The 21,645-nt window shown below is 40.3% G+C and overlaps 1 protein-coding gene across 8 annotated transcripts in view; it reads left to right on the top strand.

Annotated features, from left to right (window-relative positions):
- Positions 1-21,645, top strand: part of mrtfab (myocardin related transcription factor Ab) — a 44,489-nt gene continuing 22,844 nt past the window's right edge. For 4 of the 8 annotated variants that reach the window (XM_040135096.1, XM_040135095.1, XM_040135091.1 and 1 more), the window contains exons 1-2: positions 1-295; positions 5,855-6,040. In XM_040135096.1, the coding sequence (XP_039991030.1) occupies positions 289-295; positions 5,855-6,040 (193 nt within the window). In that variant the 5' untranslated portion in view covers positions 1-288. The other 4 variants (XM_040135094.1, XM_040135099.1, XM_040135097.1 and 1 more) reach the window with 4 other exon arrangements.

The following is a 21,645-nucleotide window of genomic DNA, read 5'->3' as shown; positions in this document are numbered from 1 at the left end:
CTGCATACCAATGCCTTTAATCTACTGTCTCCATTTCCTCGAGTTAAAGACTGTACATATAGTACTGGAGACAGTTTGCGTTTGACATCTGGGAGACAGGACTCTGCTTTGCTGTCTCCTGCTGCAGAGGAGTGGTGGTAGACTGGTGGGGAAGTTGTTGTGAAGGAAGTGGGTTTGTGCGTCCCACGCAGAGGAGGGTTTCCGGTTAAAGTTTCCTTTGTGAATCCGAAGTGGCGGTGTGATGCCAAAGCCGTTTATCCTCACAGACCCAACACACAAGTGGCGACCATGATAAGTAAGCGCGAATACACACATTAACGTCAGAACATTAGTTTGTGTCTCGGTGACAGAAAACAGCGGCGTGACAGACAGGCGTGACAACGCTGAACAACTAGCTAGCGGGTAGCGGTATGCCTGGCTCTTATAGCATGCTAATGGCAGCTAGCTAACTTGGTGTGTCTGGCTGTCTGCAGTCAGCAGGGGAGCCGAACTGCTTTTCCATGTAGCCGGCGCGAGAAATAAGTACGTTAATCTGTGGTTGTTAACCTTTCACGTTTCATTATGTCGTTTGTGTGCGATTTTACGTTGTAGGCTCACTTTAAACTTGCGTCTAGACTGTTAAGGTTAACTCCCATCCAGACAAGCTAACAATAGCTTAGCACGTCTGTCTGTTTTGGACAGTGACAGCTGTAGGCTGCTGCCCCATGACATCTGTGGAGAGGCCTCCAGCAGCGTGGATTCGCCCCAGACCAAATGATCAGTTCTCGTGGTTCTTTTTCAACCTCTTTTATTCACTACACAAGGGCCTTTTTTTCACATCCCCTTGGTCCCAGTTGTACAGATACCATTGCTGCTCACCATCATAATCCGTAGTAGAGTAAAGTAGTAGATCGGAATGAAGAAATGGGTTTGGCAGGGAAAGAGATAGAATAACAGTTATTATTTCTTTAAGTTTTGCTTTTTTATTGTTTTAACAGAACCATTCGAAGCTCTGTCCTTCTGAAATGGGAAAACGCCCCTTCAGGATTTTGTAATACAGGTAAGCAACAAGCCTAGCTCTCATCTGGCCTAGTCTATGCCAGGGCAGGTGGGGATGACATCCTGTACCAGTCTGCTCGGAACTGAGGAAGTGTTGTAATTCTTGGTAGTGGTTTTCCTGTGTCTGATGCTGAAGAAAGCGTGGCCGTCAGCAGGTGTGTACCAGTGTAATCGTGACACACATCTGAAAGGCTAGTGTGGGCGTGTGGAGAGGATTGCTGGAGTACTTAGTATCCCTGTTTAATGCATTGCACCAGAGCAGTGCACACTGCAAGTTTGAACAGAAGCCCCCTATTGGGAAAGTTAGGATGAAGAAACTGATGTTGCAATGAGCATCTCTGAAAATCCATCTATTTGAAATGGTTGGGTGAACTAACTATGCAACATCTGATATCAAGGTCCTGGGCGCTGTTAGGCTAGGCTAGATTATTTAAGCGTTGCTGTATGCACTGCAGAAATATAACGCCAGACATACTTTCCCATTTCATTTTATCTCACTGACAGGAGATATGCATCACATAGTGATGTTTTGCATGAGTCACAGATCACATGTTGTCATGAAGCGACTACAATCATAATCTCACCCTGGAGTCACAGTAACTCGCACCATTATTAAGCATACACTGTGTCCAAAACACTAGTAATGCATTATACCGTGTCTGTCAAAGTACTGAGTAATATCCTTCTAGTAATATTTTGTCATACTGCATCAGTCTGACCCTCTGTTCTTGACTGAATAACTACTGCATTTTTAGCAACAGTGAATATCACTGTCATGTTATTTCCTTCCCTTTCTAAATCAATTTCCTGGCCTTTTTTTCTCAGTCTTAGTGGAGAGGCTTGTGGCTCTCTTCGCCAGTCTTATTTTAGATTAGCTGATATACCAGAGGATTCGCTCACTGACGCTGTCATGACACGAGAGGGCAATTACAAAGTCTTTGACTGGAGGTACATGATGGTGAAAGATTATTAAGATTAATGCAATGACATTTATTTGACTATGTCTTTAATGTAAATACTGATTTAGGTTTAACTATACCATCATGTCTGTTTAATCTGTGAAGATAATTTTCATCCCATAAAAAATAATGTTACACTCAAATCCATACAACAGACTCACAAATCTGTCTTTACTCGGGGAAGAAAAATTCTGGGACTTAAACAAGCTCACAGGGCAGTATGTCTTGGGTATTGAACCTCAGTAGTTCTTTGGCACCGACCGAAATGTCCTCTATAGGTGTGTTTTCACCACAGGAGCTTTCCCCAAGGAACAGGAACCTTTTGAGGAACTCAGTTCTCCTACCTGCGTTTCCAGAAGAGGTACAAGGGTCTAAATTAGGTTCTGGCGAGATCTTTTTTTCCCCCGAGAAAGGTCCCTCCTTGGGGGAAGTTTCAGGAAGTTTCAGGGTGGGGCTTGCAGTAATAAATGCCGCTGATTGGTCAAGTACACTTCACTTTTCTAAAGTACTAATGCTATTTTCTGCAGCACTGTTGTAAACCCAGTGTTTTTATAAACATGCAACTGCAGACACTTTGGTTTGCTTGTCGTGTGTGGCTGACAATAATCAAGACCGAGCAACAAAAGCAAAATGAGTGTGACTTCCTCCATGTTTATCTTTACCATGTAGAGTAGAGTCTCGCAAACAAAGTTGTTTCATCGCTTTATATGTCACCATCCCGCTTAGGGTTACATGAACAAAAGGTGAGTGTCGCACGTCTGATCAACAGTGGACTAATGTCCTTAGTCTTCCTGGGGCTTTGACCCTGCCATGGAGACACAAATCACAATGTAGTGGAGGATCTTAACCCCTGGGAAAGTTCATTTCTTTGGAAATTAAAGTTCCTGGAACTTCTGTTAGAAATGCACCTTATGTAACATCAAGTATCAAAAAGTGTTAAGTACCAAAAGCCGGTGTCAGTTAACTACTGTTTCAAAGCAAAATCTTATTAGAAATTATAAAAACACCAAATTATAAATATTTCTTATAGGAAGTAAGTCTGTGTACCTGTATTCTGATAGATCTGCATATACTATCCTATCTTTGTTTTAAAAAATTAGTGTCATATGCTAACATGCAATGCAACAGGTCTTAAATGTTTTAAATTTGACATGATAATACTTGCAGACATCCTGAGGCCAGTGGCATAAAGTGAACATTTAACGGGTCATGTGGTTAGTTTGCCTCTATTCAGACATGTGTGTGCCGGCATTTCATTGTGAGAGAGAAGAGTGACATCTCAGACAACACTGCCTCATTGTTTTCAGCCCCGCTGTGCAGTAATGACAGAATCCCCATCAGAACCCCACAACACATATTTGCAGAGAGAGCAGGAGAGAGATCGACACACAGCATAGCAGCAGGCTTGTCTTTGGAAATGGTAATTAATGATTGGCTGCCCAAGTTACTGGGCCTGCTCAGTCCAGAGGAGTGTGTCATATAGGGAGATAACCAGTTACACCAGGCTTAATCCAGTAAATCAGGAAAAACTCTTCCATAAAGCAGGTGTAAATAAATTTATCCTGAGCTGTAATGGATACATATCCTTTCAGACTAGTTTAATCTCAAACAGGTTTGTGATGGCTGAATTCAGTTTAGCTGCTTCAGTTTCAGGGTCCCGGTGCTGTGCATGTTGGCTCACTGTCACAGAGTCATGACTTGCCGGGACACTAGAATATAACAGAGCTATTGTTGATGTTAATATTGTTAATATTAAATTGACCATAGAATATTAAATGGATATTAATTTAAATGCTGGTTTATATTAGTAACACCTGTGCTTTTCCTACTCTGACAAGTACACGTCTGTTGTGAAAAAGGCCTATTCTGAGCAAACTGGGATGTAAAACTGACAAAATCGGCTCTTCAGGTTTTTGTGTGACACAGATGAAGAGTTTTGATCTCAAGTAAAGCATTACAGTTGAGCACAGTTCATTGTTTTGAACATCAGTCTATGTGCAATTTTTCATGCATTTACCAAATTGTCACATATAATATATATAATATAATGTAGAAAGCAATCCATACTAATATTGTGGTAATGACGTATTTAAACATTACATGAATGATGTTATGTATGTACCTGTACAAACTGAGTACCATAATATAAACTAATAGAGAACTTTAGATCCCATAAAATACATAATATTTAGCTTAAAAATCTACGGTACATTGCTTGGCCAGGGTGCTTTTTGTTACCGTAAAGTTGTTTTGATATCATGTTGAATTTTAAATATTTACATTAATTTTCAGAGTTAAGGTACAGAAGAAGTTCACATAATTTATTCTGTACTTGAGCCCAGAATGACATGATTACAAGGAGGGCTGCAACAAACTGAATTAATGAGGGAGGTCAAGGTGTCAACGGTTTGTACTCAGTAGTGGTCTGTAATATATATAAACCTTTGTTTATGACAGTGTTTTATCATTTTCCCTTTACTATTTTAGTGTTTATATGATATTTATAAAATATACAGCTGTCAACATCTGAGATTGTTACTATGACAGTGCTCTGTCTTCATCGTGAATTCCTGTAATCTGGGTTTTTTGGGTCTATGTTTTAGAGTAAATGTATGTTGTATCTTTTTTTTTTTTTTAATCCATAAAACGACATATTGTCATTTACACACATATGTCTTGCAGCCAGACGACACAGAACAGAACCCACACAAACATGCATGTTTTTATAGCTTCCTTAATGAAATGCCTCCAGCTCTTAAGGGTAAGATGTAAAATGGGTTAAATGTATGGAAATCACACTGAGGTTCTTAAGAAGTGAAAGAAAAATATCTCCATAAACACAGTTCTGCCTTTCCAAAGCAGCGGCCACAGCAACAGTTACAACGGCTCAAACACGCAAATTCTTCTCCTGATGGCTGATTTAATCCCCTAGCCTGCAACCTCACATTCTTCCTCGTCTCGCAGTTGTTTGTGTATGTGTGAGAGAGACACAGAGAGACAGACGGAGAGAGAGAGAGAAAGAAAGGAACTCAGTTTCCTGGGACTAACTTTTTGACTTGTTGTAGCCTGTAAAAGTGCCTCGGGTTCCTTTTATCTCTATTTTTTTATTCCATGGCCTTGTAGAATACTCAAGTCTGATTGGCCAATAATGAGAGTCCGGTGTATTAAATTTCTGAACACTCAATACTTGTGGAACAAAGAAGGGGCTGGGGCTGTGGAGATTAGATCTAAGGGTATGTTAACTACATTCATACCATTCACCATTTAACGTTAGTGCATTTTACACTGGAAAGTACACTATATACTTTCACCAAGTACAAAATGGCTCAGGTGTGGTGGTCCCGCTGTTCAGGCTAGTAGTAAAAGCCATGGCTCATTGTCATAGTTGCATCTTTGTGTTTCATTCCTGTGAACTGGCACATGGCTAGTGAGACACAACACAATGAGAGTACCATGGGATGTGTGTAAAAGGTTATTGAATGGCACGCTCTGATGACTTGATGTTTGCTATTTTGTACCAAGACAAACAGCCAGCATGCTTCTGTGGCTAAATGGCTAAATTATAAGCTGCTTACCTGTCAGATAATGCAATGCCAACTCTGCACCTGTACTAAAGTTTTTCTGGGACTAAAGTCCCTGAGCGTATTACATGCTGCGCTGATGTTCTAAACTAGACTTTGAGATACAGCAAATCTTTTTATATTTTACAATTTATTTTGGGCAGAGAACCAGGATAGTATCACAGATTGCACCTTTAAACTAAGAATTCCTGTTTATTCTTGGCAGTTTTCGCCCTAATATCACATGGACCCTTTTGATGTGTCTTCAAACTATTAATTTCCTCCATTGTGCTACAGGTCTCTCCGTCACCCTGGCAACGCTACACACACAGAAAGGGGAGGAGCCAAGTCCTGGCAGAATGCAAGTCGCTGGGACGCCAGGCTCAGCCCCGAGCCCTCAGAGCGAGTCAGTGACCAATGAGCTTCAGGAGCTGTCCCTTCAGCCTGCTCCCAACCTGCTGCCTCTACAGGAGCGCAAGAATGGTGAGGCAGTGAGTCATTTAGCAAAAATGTTCATCATGAAGCACAGTCCATCTTGATCTGGCATGAACTGTAATGTCCAATGAAATACATGCAAGCACACATTGTAGGTAAAATGTTAATGCTGCTCTTAACCTCACAAGCATGGGTACGGAGGGACACATTTTTACTGGCCTGGTAACTTCGAAGTGTTGTATAAAGTTCTGTACAGTGTTTTGGCTTCCAAAATATCTTATTTGCATGTTTTTGATGCGAAGCTATTTTTTGACTTGAACTCAGCCTTAGGGAATTGAATATGAAAACACTGTTTAGATATGAAAACTACAAGTCTACAGAACTGTTTTCAGGTCATTTTTGGAAAATTCCCTCTTCCCTTTTTGGTGGACAAATAACATTTCACATTAAAGCCATCATTTGGTAAGGAGTAGGACAGACACCCTGGTTGCTTTGCTCGTCAGCACGCGAAACCTCTATTCATACAAAAGGAGTTTCACTCAGTAGCCGGTTCCCGCACAATGTCCCACGCATCATAACTCACCTGCAGCGCTCCACTGCAGCTTTAACTGTGTATATGTTTGGTTCAAATGTTTTGTAATCAGGTGGCATACTGCAGTCTAGCACACACGTGACATTTTGTATATGTTGTGCATGTTGTCCTTTCGTCCTGCTGCCTGACTCTTAGGTCTCACCACGAATTAAACATGATTTTGTAAAGCAAGGTTACCAAAACACAGACGAACTACATTATTCCATTACTGTCCTCTGGCAGCTTCACACTGTCCTCTGTAGAAATGTTTTGAAGTAGGCAACGAGGACTGACCCTTTGTCCCACTAGCTTATTTGGATGTTCACAGCATCAATGTAAAGGAAACACTGTTTCATCCTGTTACAGAAGTTGTAGGCCTGTGTTCTTGCTTCCATCTCCAGTGAATGTTTTTGCCTAGCACTACTCATCCTTCACAGAGGTGGCCTATTTCCAACATAAATTCCTCCAAGCTAAAAAAGTGTGCATGGAGAAAATGTTACATAAGTAGAGGATAAGTAGAAAGTGGAAAAAAAGCACTTATCTGAGAGGCTGAAGTTAAATGTCAAATGTGTCTGTACGTCTCATTCATTTGTCAGTGGAGAGCTTACCTCACTGCAGAGGGCATTTAAAGGCAAGATAGACAGAGATTTAAGTGCTCGGATGAAAGTATGTATGTATATAGAAGGCTGTGTGCAACGAAGTCTCCAGAAAGAAAGGAGCGAAGAAGCTCCTGTACCTAATTGGCTTGCTCCTCTGCACTGACCTCCTGTTACGGTAGATTAGAGTGTGCTGCACATTTGCTGGGTGGACTTAAGACTCTGTTGGCCTTTTTGTATCTGGAGTTAGCTCAAAGTACTTGGCTCTCTGTGCAGACGTGCATCAAGTTCCTTTAGAATCACTGTGGGGAACTTGAGTTCGCCGCATTTATGTATTTGGTATGTTTAGGTTCACACTGCCAAATTGAAAGCGAATCAGAGCGTACACACGACAGCCACAAGCACTCAAATGTACCTTGTTTGTTGTTGCAGAGTGAGCTCTTGGTGACATAAAATACTGACATAAGATAATCAGATAGCTTCCAGGGGGGAAAAAAAGCACTATCCTCTTCTGTTTTGGTTGTGCAATTGCAGACACACTTCCTTTGTGCTGTAAATTAAGCCTTCATTTTCACAGATCAAATTAAAGTTAGTCTTTGGTTCATGTTACAATGTTTTGTTCCAAGAAAGATGGTGTGCGTATGTATGTGTATACATATGTGTATATATGTATATGTGTGTGTATATGTGTATATGTGTATATATGTATATATGTGTGTGTGTGTGTGTGTGTGTGTGTGTGTGTGTGTGTGTGTGTGTATTTGTGTGTATAGATGTGTATGTATATTTATATGTATATATGTGTGTGTATAAATGTATGTATATGTATGTGAATGTGTGTATAGAGGTGTGTGTGTGTGTGTGTGTGTGTGTGTGTGTGTGTGTGTGGTTTGTGTGTGTAAGTGTGTGTGTGGTTTGTGTGTGTAAATGTGTATATGTGTGTTTGTAAATGTGTATATGTGTCTGTGTGTATGTATATATATATGTGTGTGTGTGTGTGTGTGTGTGTGTGTGTGTGTGTGTGTGTGTTCAATAACATAATATATATGTTATTGAAGTGTAGACTTTCAGCTTTAATTCAACAAAAATATCACAAACTGTTTAGTAATTACAGCCATTTCTATACATAATCCCTCTTTTTCAGAGGCTCAAAAGTAACTGGACATTTGACTGACAATCAGTATCATGGCCGAGTGCAGCCTGTTCCCTTGTTATTTCATGACTAATTAAGCAGATAAAAGGTCTGGAGTTGATTCCAAGTGTTGAATTTGCATTCGGTAGCTGTTCATGGGAACTCACAGTATGCAGTCCAAAGGGGTGTCGATTCAAATGAAGGAGGCCATTATTAGGCTTCTCAGCATTTGGCTGCTCAGATTCAGCCAAATGCTGCAAAACTGATGGGACGGTGCTTCGCAGTACACATGGATAATGACCCAAAACATACTGAGATAGCAACCCAAGAGCTCCTCAAGGCAAGGAAATTAAATATTGTTAAATGGTAAAGTCAGTCACCTGACCTCAACCCTATTGAGCATGCTTCTCACTTACTGAAGACAAAACTGAGGGCAGAAAAACCCACAAATAAGCAGCAACTGAAGGGAGCTGCAGTAAGGCCTGGCGAAGCATCTCAAGGGAGGAAACTCAGCATTTGGTGATGTCCATGGCCTTGAGATCTCAGAAAGTCATTGACTGCCAAGGGTTTTCATCCAAGTATTAAAAATAATCCTGATATTTATAATTATGTTGGTTTTTCCAATTACTTTTGAACCTCTGAAAATGAGGGACTATGTGTAACAATAACTGTTATTCCTGAACGGTTAATGTGATATTTTTGTTAAATCCCTTAAATTAAAGCTGAAAGTCTACACTTAAATCAAATCTTGATGGCTTTGTTTCAAATCCATTTTGATGGTGAACAGAGGCAAAATCCAAATACTTATGGACCCAATTTTGTGTGTGTGTGTGTGTGTGTGTGTGTGTGTGTGTGTGTGTGTGTGTGTGTGTGTGTGTGTGTGTGTGTGTGTGTGTGTGTGTGTGTGTGTGTGTGTGTGTGTGTGTGTGTGTGTGTGTGTGTGTAAATCTCACACACATACACACACCTTGCCATATCAGAAGAGTTAGCCACACTGGCCATTGTTCCAAGCTGGGCGTTGGTTGCCCGGTTTTGCGGAGACAGTTTGTTGATCTGCTGTTGATTTGTCAGAAGAGGAAGGTAAGGCAAGGTTCGACCAGTAAATGATTTACCATCTTTAGGGGGGGTCCAACAGTGACACAATAGCCCACAATAACACATACATTAAAAATCTACAGCAGAAAAAGAAGTTGAAGCACTGTACAACTAGCTTTAACCATATACTCCAAAAAAATGTAGTAAAAGCAGAGGAAACTGTATTTATGTACTTCAGCAATATTTCAAGCGATGTTTACATCATTTAAGAAATGTTTAAAAAATGTCCTGTCAGCACTTGTCACAGGTTCATGTTTACCTCACAGAAAAACATAAAGACACATATTCTTTCACACAGCCTCAGGCCACCTCTCCCAAATTTCAACAACCCCCGTTGGCCTATTCCTTATACGCTTCATTCTGCTAGCCAGAAACAGACAAGTTGCTGCAGGTACTCCTGCAGCTAATCTAGCATGAAGTTTCTTGCACGCACTAGGTAGATGCACTACATGTGCCTGCATGTGCATTTCTATATGTATACAGTACATTTGTGCTAGTGAAACAGAGTGGAATGCCCACATACTAAAGCTTATCAAAGCCTTATCTCTGACACCAGGTTATGCAATCTGTTTATTTCACAAGGTTCCTTCCTCGGTAATAGAAAAGTGCTGGAGATTTATTGTTAAACGCGTGTGTGTGTGTGTGTGTGTGCGTGTGTGTTTAGGCAATGCAATTAGTGTGCATGTGTATTTTTGAGAGAGAGAGAGTCAGCTTTGATTCAAAATATATAATAAGGGCTGAGAAACAGGGAATGGCCTTAAAAGCAATTTACATTCCTTGTCTTCCCCATCACAAACTTGCCTGTCGGTTGTTCCACAGCAAACAAAAGCGGTAATAAAACGCGGTAATGTGATTGAGATGATTCAATACTTTGAGGTGGAGAAGCTCGTGGGAGTGTGGGCTGCAGCTGCAATAGCAGCAGCAGAAGAAGGAGGAGGAAGGCGAAGAGAGGAGGAAGGGGGAGGTCACGTCTGAAATGGCAGTATTGCATAACTTCTCAGAGAGGGAACAGAAGGAAAGCGAGGGAAAATGGAAAGCAAGAAAGGAGGGGGTGTGTTACTTGTAATTGAGGAGGTGAGGCTTTTTTTTCATTTGTTTGTTTTGTTTTTCAGTTTTGTGTCTGAGAGAGTTCAGCCGAGTGACCAAAAGTTTTTTTTGTTTTTTTGTTTGTTTTTTTTAAGAAGAGCACAAATAAGTTAATGGGAGCAGGAGGGAAAAGAGGTATAGCTCCAAAGGGACTGGAACCCATGGGTGGACCTTATTGTTATCCAAGGAGCAATAAGGGCCAGACACACAGACCTACACACGCCCTCTATGATGGGGCGTGCACACACTTGTAGACTTGTAGACAATCCAGAGAAGGGGAATGTGAGGTATACTGCTACCTGTGGAGTAACAGCTGCCGGTGAGAGGAAAACGTGTTTAATGTGGCTTTGCTCTTGCTGGACTTCTCTTCAGCCTTCTACCACTGTTGTGTTTTTCACACTATTCGCTGTGCTTGTGTTGGGAGTATGAATCGCTAAAGTTGCCGGGAGGGTGAAGCTTCCCTTCAGCATGGTGCAGAGGGATATGACTATCCAGTCAGGTAATGTCTATTTCAGTAAGCTGTCTTCTGCTTTCATGTCTATGAAAAATAATGACAATGACTGAAGTTATCTGTAAAGTCTACCTTAAGCCTTAAGATCTTAACTGACTAAAGGTGCGGTGTGATCACTTGCATGTATCAGTAAATGTAAGGTGTATTGACACTGCAGTCTTAGAAGCGGGTTTACTTGTTTGTATGGGAATGGCTGCTCTGCATTTGTAGCTGCAAAAATTTATTCACAAACTTTAAACCTTTTTCTATCACATACCATTACTATCAACCAAACTTGTTGGTATTTAGGGTTGGAAACAGTGATAAGCTTTATCACAGTTTTAGTGGAAGCTTGCATAATGAAGCCTCACTGAAGATTTTACTTGCAGCTACAAAGGAAAAATTCAATCAAAAGAAGGAATAAACTGCAAACGTCCAGATGTTACCAAATTGGATAATAATTCAGAGTGTTGATGCTGTAAAAGCAGTTGTTTCATTAGTCTGCGTTTGTGGTAAATAAACCATATAGTATGTACAGTTGTGTGTAAATGTAGTTGTAAGGGTTAACATTAGAGGGTCTCCAGGAAAAAGGGAACAGGTGGGGCTGTTAGGCCAGGTTTGTAGGACCTATGCTGAGCAGACCTGGGCGGTTAAGGGGGTTTAGCAGGTCAAGGTGTGGTTGATGAATTGGGCTCTTATCAGAAAATACCCCCCCCCCCCCCCAAATAGAAAAAAGACAAGGCACCAATGCTCCCCCAGGACTGGCTGCAGGCCAGATGCCAGGATCTAGAGTGGAAAGGTTTGCCTTATGGAGGAGGAATAGAGAACACAGAACAGGCTCACTGAATGAGACTAGAGCCCGGGGGAAAAGTAGGTTAGAGACGTCACGGACTCTGCGTCAGATTTAAGTGGAAATGACCCACTCATTTAAGTCAGAACAGATTGTTCCAAATCATGACACGGACTGGTTCTACTACCTCGTAGACTGGACAGTGGATTTTAGATGATAAATGCAATGAGACAGTAAGCCAGCACTGTTTTCAGGAAGAAAAAACATTGTTATTTAATCACGGAGCGTGCATGTTTTTGTTTGAACCACACACTACAGCCACTGATTTCACTGATTGATACACCTACTATCAGCTCAGCTGGTTTCTGTAGTGTTTGGTTTTAATTGAAAACCTGCAGTGTTGTGTTGCAGGCACACAGGCAAGTTTAAACTTTCTGATCCAGGAACAGAAAGTCTCCAGAGCCTTTCTGAACTACAATGATTTTGTGGACCATTGAACTTTGTTGTCACAATAAAGAAACCATTTAAACTGTTGGGACAGAGAAAACTTACTGGTTTTTGAACAAGTTACTACTTAGGAACTAAAGCTAGATTGGAGGGTCCATGTCCCATTCGTACTAAGAGAAATGGAAGAATGATTTTTTTGAAAGTGGTCAAAAAAGACTGCTGACTCGGGCTGAAATTCCATCAGTGAGGTTGTGGCTGACAACATCGTTCAGACTTGTAAACAAAAACAGATAAAGATCACTTCCCTCTTCGTCCCCACCCTTGCATAATGACAACAGCTTACACCGTGATGTTGGATCATCAGTGCTGGGTTTTGGTTAACAAGTGCCAGAAATGATAAATTTGCTTTCAGAAATTAAAAAGGCTAATGTGATCTGAGCCCACACAGCCAGACTCTTATGCTGTTTGGGCAGAATTTAAGACACGATAGATAGATAGATATGTAGCCTGGCCAAGGCTAGCGTTGCCCAGCAGTGATTCAGGGAGGCTGATGGTACTGTTATGTAACAGATTGGGAGGCTGCCAGCAGCAGAGGCCCCATCGCACTCAGTCAGGCTGAGAGTAGGAGGGGAGAGCAGAGGGAAGAATGAGATAGAGAGACTGATAGATGAGAGAAAGAGAAGGAATACGCTTGGAGAGAGAATGAAGAAACATAAAATGAGAGCAGAGAGAAGTGAAGAATTGAAAAATAAGACCATAAAAAGTACTGTAGAGCTGGACATGGGGAAGGAAGGAAGGAGGGGTTATGTTTCAGTCTTATCTAAACACACAGCTGCAGCAAACACAATCCAGCTGCATGTCTCCTTGCTTCTGGATAATCTCCATTTTCCAAAGAAGCCCATAAACATGAAAAACATCCCAGTACAAAGAATATATCTACATACAATAAAACATGATTGGAGCACAAAAAAACCCAAAGCAAAAGACGTCAAATGTAATATATATTGAATTTTAAATGACGACAGGTTGTTCCACGGTAACTCTTGTTTGACTATGTACATTTCATTGAAAGAATTGGAACATGTATTTAATGATAAAAGGATATTGGCGCATATTAAGCTGCAGCACAGTTCTCAGCCTTCCAGTAACATTACAAAACAGGCTGAATCTAGACAGTTAATGACCGAATGTCATAGTTTTGGTGAGTGTAAACAGGTTTCAATCTAATAAACATACAGGCAAAAACATATTTATGCACCTGAACCAAGTTTTGCGAGAGGTTTAAATCTTAAATGTGCCCAGCACACCACGCACACACCCACAGACTTAGTATGACTCACCATGGACATGGACACACTCACAAAAACACACACACTTCACAACTCATGTCACTGTCGGGACCTGGACATGCACTTACAGGCTTTGGTAGCTTTCCATTTACACAGTGTGTCCTGACAGCAAGGTATTTCAACAAGCCCTAACGCACTCACATCTTTGAATTGTGATCCAGTAAATTCCTGTTAGATAATGAGAAGTGTGAGAGCATAGCCAAAAAGCCTCACACAAATCTGTAGCCTAAAGCTAAAGAAAAGAGCTTTATCAGCTTCGTAGGTCTACTCATAGCAACAGGAACATGGTGCTTGCACACCCATAGGTACAAGCCCACTCATGTAGCTCAAACAGACACACAGACACACACACCTACTGGATTTTATAACATGCACTTCAAGGTGTCAGGCAATTGTCTTAAAACATGCAGAATGGAGCAGATAAGCATAAACACTTCTGTTACCCCCCACTTTCACACAAAATACACACTCTCCCTACCAGACACTTCCAGTCAAAGATATCATACTACATTCATTGTTAGGTCTGTAAACATCTGTGTGCTAATTATAAATGCAGATACCTATGATGTGGTGTCTGTGGTGTTCTTGGCACAGTTGTAGCACACGCTCACATTTGCACATTTATAATCAGTGTTGTCGTTTGCAAAACTAAAAAATGATGCAGCATCTTTGGCACGGAACATGCTACAGTCAAAGTGTGCTTGGTATTTATGAGATTGTTGTACAGTTTAAAAATCACAGCAGGAATCGTGCATTGCATTGTTTGGCAGCACGAGCTGTAGTGCTTTAGCCTGTTTTTGAAGAAGTATTGTAATGAGTTACTCTTAGTAAAGGAGCATTTTGTAGCATAAATGCTCTACTACTCTGCTCTTAAAACGAACTCGACATTATCCGCTACAAACTCTCTGCTTTTAAGATATGTGAATGAGAGCTTCGGCGATGTACTCATTGCACACACACACAGTTCAAGGCTCCTGCTCCGACAGGTACAAGCCTGCTGCTCCTCGAACACACAGCCACACAAACAGAAGACACGCGTCCTCGAGTCAGTTCAGTTTGTGCCTTGTCTCCAACTCAACTTGCTCTGGTGTTTCTGAATTATAGAACAGCCATTAGCCTGTGACGCACCTGCAAACAGGAAGTGTGCCACACTTAACATTAGCTGATGAATGTAGCGGAGGTCACTGTGAGCTGATGGGACTCTTGTTGTTTTTTTAGAGTGACTCAGACACTGAGTCATATCCCCCTAATATGCCAACTCTAAGTCCTTAAATTTCACCCAGAAAGATTTTGGAAGTCATTGAAAGATAGTTTAATTTGGTGACCAAGTAAGTTTGAGAATTCAGCTGTCTGTCTTATATATATTTATTTATTTATATATTTATATATATATTTATTTATTTATATATTTATATATATATAATATATAAAACAACAGTAGATACCATCAACAGTGTCACCCGACTCCAGAGGTTCCAAGGAAAACTCAGAGGGCTCGTCTCCCGTCTCACTAGTTTGTCACTCTCTTTGTCCACCAGTGTGCGCTCACTGTCAGATCAGACTAAAGAACGTAGCTGTTTGTGCTCGGAATGAAATACTCATGGTCATTAGGGACTCGTCATGGCCAATTAATACCTCTGCATTCTCAGAATCACACACTTCCAAAAGGTTTTGAATACGTCTGTGTTTTGTCTTCGTTTTTAGCAGCAGCAATGTGGTAGCCAAGCTTTTGAGTTTTGTATCTTCAGTGTGGTCACTGTGAGGACAGTCTGTCACTAAGATAGGATAGGTTATCTGTCAGATGCATCAGAAAGTGCCCGTTTTATCGGGAAAAAAACTAATCTGCAAACACAGCATATAACCATGAGTCTTCCTGGAAGTAGAGAGAGGGAACAAAGCTGTGTGCAGTAACTTGAAAAAATTAAGCTTGCCTGACATGTAAACAGAGAAATGTTAGAATTTCTTTTTTAACCGTTTATTTCTCATTATAGAAATGTGTCATTTAGCATCAGCATCACACTTAAATACTCAGATAAAATAGAAACCTGTGTCCCCATTAAAGGTAGGTTTCTAATAAAAAACGTGTAATTTTGGTCACAGAAGCAAATTAACAGCAAGGCTTTTCTTAGATGTTCTATACAGTGACAGAAAGAGGAGTGGAGAGGAATGAGAGGTTCAATAACACCCCAAAGATTAAACTCAAGGAAAACACTGCAAGAACACACATGTACAGTATCAAAAAGACTTCCTAATATCTAGGCCAAGAAAATCTTCTCTGTCCGACACTCTCTTCCTCTTTATTACTCGTCGGCTTTGGCTGTCTTTCTTTGCTTCTACTCTGTAGTGGGACTGAAATGGCAACCAGGCGTAAAGGAGAAAAAAAGCTGTGTTACCTCTATAAGTAGGGCAGGAGGTAAGGGGGTTTGTTACATAAATTTTTTTTTTTTTTTCAGATGTCCAAGTTATGTAACAGTGTGTTACAAAGCCATCATCACAGAACAGGGAACACCCCTCTCCAGCTCGGGTACTCTGTTTTTCTCTCTCTCAGCCTTTATTCCTCTCTGATAATCTCATTTGCTGAGCACGGCCTCACCTCCCCTCCTCCTTTAGCCCTGTCTGTTTTACAGTGAGGCTTCATGTTACCAGATGCTAACAGCTGCCAGCTGGCTTATGGTACTATTTTTCATTCAACTCTTGTGCTAATATAGATGGTTCTCTCTTCTTCATCAGTGTGCAATGAGACCACAGTTGGACTACTTTTGATTGACAAGATATGACACAGTGATGTGTACTTCTGCAGGGTGGTCAACAAAGAACCTTTGACCATGTATGTATGACTTTTAAAGGGCACTCTATTACTTTGCTCACTACCTATTTTCTTTACTCACAACAAATTTAACTAGCATTCAGATGGCTTTAATTTCTTATAGTGCCTGGGTGCTTGTTTTTCTTTTTTTTAAGCTTCTTAGAATAATATTTTTCTTAGATAATAGCTGTAAACAACATAGACAATAATTGTCCAATGCTAGGGAACCACCACAATTTTACTAAACTGTGAAATAAAGTTATGAAAGCAGTAGATATTTGTAACAACGGGTCTTCAAGTGGGTCCAGCATTATTTGAGAGGTTCTTAAGAAAAAACACATTTTATTACTACTTGGGTCTTATTTTTGTAGTTTGAGTTGTCAGTTCCATAGGTTGTGATAACATTGTACATACCAAAGTAAATGCTGAGACCTCAGAACATGGCTCTATAAAATGGGTCCAACAAGTACAAGCAGTCAGATGATCCTGTACATTGAAAACAAATCCCCAGGTCTAGTCGAACTTATCTGGAAGAGAAAATATAGTTGACTGGTAAAATTACAACCAAAACTGTCTTTGTAAATATCCATCACAATTAACAGACTGACCTTGATCTACTTTACTTGCTCCACTTGTATTTACAGTATTTAGGTTTCCCTGTACAGTGACTGATTATTAGCAACATTATGGATGCTCCCTTTGGGTTTTAGGTCCAAATAGACCTGTCTGATCGTCTTTCCATGGTTGTTGCTCCATATTTTTCAATTACACTCCTTTCAGAGAGCTCAGCAATTAACCTGTGAGTATAATGTTATCATAACAAACAGCCTGAGATACAAAAATAAGACCAAAGTTGTAATAAACTATATTTTTCCTTTAATAAATACCTAAATCTCTCACCTGCTCCCATTTTCTGTTCTAGACTGTTTAGAATTAAGTGAGTTTTCTGTCAATTTAAGACTCCAACTTTCTTTTGCAGTGTTAGGTATTTTACAAATACCCCATCATACATTTTTCCTTCAAACTTGACAGTTCTTTATAGACGATATTTAAATAGTTAAGACAATGTGTACATTACAAAATAGAACTCTCTCTTTAAAGCAGGTAGCTATGGTATCAGCCAGTTTACGTAACATAATGTTACCTCTGGCAGCTGAAAGAGAATAAAATATGGTTTCACTTGGGAATGAAGCTAAAGTGCATTGGTCAGCTACGTATCATGCATCTGATATCCCAGAAGGAGTTGTAAAACTGCTTAATCTGCAAACGCAAGAAGAGTTGGCTGACAAGCTTCTCGCCATGAGTTTACATCTTCCACTGCAACCACAGAGTGAGTGTTTTTACTGGAAGACAACAAACACAGTAAGTGATTAAGTGCAGGCTTGCTATAGCAGCATTTACATTAAGGTTTTGTTCCACCTCCTTTCCTTATGACTACACACATAGCTGCCAAGCAGCTACCAATCTCCTCAGTGTGAGCACTTTGGTTCAGATTTTATTAACACAGCTCCTCAGGCTGTGTCTCTTTACAGTTCAGAAATGTCAGTGGATCAACACTAACCAATCCCAAGCCTGGTGTCAGTCTGGAGTCACAGCCAAATGCAAACAGTGCTGGTAAATTCCACAGAAGAGCGGGTGGGGGAAACCAGGAAGTAAAGGAAAAAACACCTTCTGTTTTCCCTGCTGGAATTTTAATGGCTGGTGTGACCTGTGGTAAACTGACGCTTGGCTCTTTGCTTTCTCGGCAGGCCAGGTTTTTGTTTGGTCCATCTGTGTGGTGGGTTCTTTATCCATCTGCCTTGTTGTTAAACATGTTTGTAACTAGAAGGTCACTAGTTCAAAACCCACATCCTGGGAAATTCAAGTGAAGAGTATCCCTGGCTATAATGCCAATATGTTATTGTACAGATAACAAAACAATACCTTTTCCAAACCATAGTGGTGGGACTATGAACGTTTTTAACCCTTTTTTAATTGAACAAAATGTGCCTATCTGATCATTACATCAGTGTTCAGTGTGTAATGTTGCATAAATAAAATATAGTATAAACTTAAAAGTTTTCTCATTTAGTTTAGGAAATATCCGGTCAAAGAACAAGTAAACTCGCCTAATATTCCAACCAAGAATTCAGTGCCAACTTTGGATATTTGGCAATAGTTAGACCTTTTTAATAGATCACTTGCATACTACGAGAGAATGGTTTCCCATTTATGTATTCACAAATATTATCGACAGTGCGTAAATATGTTTCCAGGACACACCAGTGGTAAACCAATCTTAGCAAGTAAACAAGTACCCACTGCTCGATAAATTTATTGACTCAGATCCGATTTTGATAACATTAGACACAAAATGATTGGCCATACATTAACAGATACAAGCTTTTACAATACCAGCACCATTCTACTGCAGCCTTGCACAAACAGTAATTAAATTAAAAAAATGAATTAGATCTTTTAACTGGATAGTGACCATAATCTAAAGTAAGGAGGAGGAACTAGCATAAATATCATAGAAGTGGTGAGAGATAATCGAAAATTCACAGAGGTCATTACACGAGGAGGTCTGAGGGCAGTAAAATCTTTGTCAACATGAGTCCAAGATAGCGCTAGATAACGTTCATATAGCATGTTTTGAGTTCCAGTGCCAATTATGGTTGGAAATTCTTAGTCAAACAGTTTAATTTCTGTGAATTGTCCTCACCGACTCCTTCTGTGGTTCACCTGAACCAGGCTTGGTCTTGGTCTTGGTCTTATTTGTTAGTAATGACTGGGGAGTCTTGCGGAAACTGCTAATTGTTGCAGGGAGGTTAATGGAATGCAGTGGGGTATTTGTTTTGGGCAGGTTGTGTCTGAATGACATGCGCTCTGTGCCAAGAGGGTCATAATGTTCCATGACCAGGGTAGAAAATAAAAAACATTTAGGCTGAAGCCAGTTTATCCCCATAACTTCAGTCAGTTTTGATGATAAAACTGATTAAGTTGTGCTAGATAAAAAAAGCACCACTGGGAGGTCATGTTGTATTTTTGCAGCTGTTTGTTTAAGTGTGGGGCTGCTGTTTGGAATGCCACAGCAAGTAGTAGTGGACTAATAGGGATAATGTAATGAATAGCGCACAATTAGACATGGTGTCTGGTGTGTTTCTGACAGTTCTAGTAAACCCCTGTCTTTCGATTATCTCCTAAATTATTATACACAGTAGTATGCACTGATTTAGGAAGTGACAATGAACAAGAAGCCAGTGTAGAAGCATTTGGACCCACACTCTGTATTGGTTACTTGCATGTTACAACACCATCTTGTCTTCAGTTTTTCATCTAGGGCTGGCGTAGATAGTTCTTTTCAGTTATGACATATTCTCTGATTGTTCAAAATAATTACCAGTTCAATCAGGAAAGACACAAATTAAAATGAATGCAGAAATTTGTTTTAATAAAGACTCTGGGCCCCGTTGATTAAGGAGAAGTATAGGGATAGAGCCCTATGAATAGTAGCCAATCTGAGATCCCGCAACAGCCTTAGACAGGGCCTTGACACTTGTGGTGGTGGGGTGGCAAAGGGGCAAAGTTGCAAGTGGCATAGACTGCAATGACAGCAGAGAGAGACAACATAGTTAAGGAGGTTTAAATATTTTCAGCTAAGAGGATTATTGGATGATAGGAAAGCCCGTGGACAAAACCCAGGGAAATCATTGAATAATACCGGAGACCTGGAGACTCAGTGCGATGATGAGATAAGGCTGGCTGACAGTTGCCTTCTTGGTTGAACTTGTGCCAAAAGCTTCATTTCTGGAATGATGTAATAGTAATAGTGTAATTGTATCCTTTTCATTTTTTTTAATCCCAAAAATATTTTTCAGTGAAGGATAAAGAAAGATGTCCAAAGCCTTCACTTGAATGTTCCCAAAGCCAGAACTATGACAGCTAATAACTCTTGCTTAAGGTTAAATTTACCACCCTATCGAATGCCTATGACTATAATACTCTAAATAAACAGCATCCAAAAGCGTGCTATATTTAAGGAGTGGTATACATTGTAAACATTGGCAACCCTCCTAATAACAGCATGCTAACACGCTAATTTAAGATAGTGTACACAGTAACAAATTTTACATGCTAGACATCTTAATGTTAGCATTATCATTCTGTACATGTTGCCATGCTAGCATTAGCAAATAACTTAAAGCACCAGTGTATTTAAATACAGTCTCCCAGAGCCAAGACTCTAAGTTACATAAATCGTTCCAAGATACTTAGTCTTCTGGTTCTTTAAGTATTCCCCTAGACACTAATTCAGGTGTGGACAAGTCATGGGATCATTATAACTGTACTTCCCAAACACTATGGTCACTAAGCCCTAAAACTATAAAAACTCCCCTGCAAACCGCAGCTTTAACCTCTCAGTCAAGGTAACGATGACGATTATTAAACAAAACAGAATTTACATTTTTCTGCTGTAAATTGCTGTCCTCACATGGGGTTTATATTTCCATATATTACCATAGGAGATTGGGGGGGGGGTTTACATAGAAAACACAAATGAAAAGGAATCACAGAATCGAGGATGGTGAAAAGTGCAGTTGAGTTGTAAACACACAATACCTTATGACTGCAGGAAAACTGTTGTAAAAACATTGAAGGATTCTGGATTTTGAACCACAGTGATGAAAATAAACAGACATATTTGGCATGCTGTGTGTGTGTGTGTCTGGCTGTTATTTGTTCAACCCATACAGTGACCTGCTAGTCCAAGTGTGTGTCGTCATCTCTGTATTTTCCTCCCAGACTGTGAATCATAGCAACAGGTGGACTTTAATCACACACTCATAACAGACAGTTATTGTAAATAACAGTCATCGTTTGTTCAAGGTGTCATCTGTGTTTTCGGGTGCACCGTAGTCCTGTGTATGTCACTTGTATGATAGAGGAGTACTGAGCTGGTCAGCCATGATATTACACAGTGTGCTGAGTTTCATATTTGTAATTAATACTCATGCCATTGTTTTATAAATACATTGACTCCTTTCTGTGCTGTATAGTGAGAAAGAAAGGTATGAAAGCCATGTATCTTTCTTTGTGCCATTCCTCATAAAACTTTGATTTAGTCCAAGGAAATGGGACTTAAAGTTTGCATGCGTTTGCAGGCCATGATGTGTGTGCCTCAAAGTAACCCTACCCTGCGAGTGCACAGGTGATACCAAGCTGAATATAGCCCCCTTATGGCCAGCTGGCCTTGCTATTTAAAACAGTGGAGACTGGGGGGGGGGGTGTTACCATCAGCATTCTGTGGG

Source organism: Xiphias gladius, chromosome 9 (genome assembly GCF_016859285.1).
Source record: "Xiphias gladius isolate SHS-SW01 ecotype Sanya breed wild chromosome 9, ASM1685928v1, whole genome shotgun sequence".
NCBI classification, from domain to species: domain Eukaryota; kingdom Metazoa; phylum Chordata; class Actinopteri; order Istiophoriformes; family Xiphiidae; genus Xiphias; species Xiphias gladius.
Note: the sequence above shows the minus strand (reverse complement) of the source record. Positions and strands in the feature narration are given on the sequence as shown.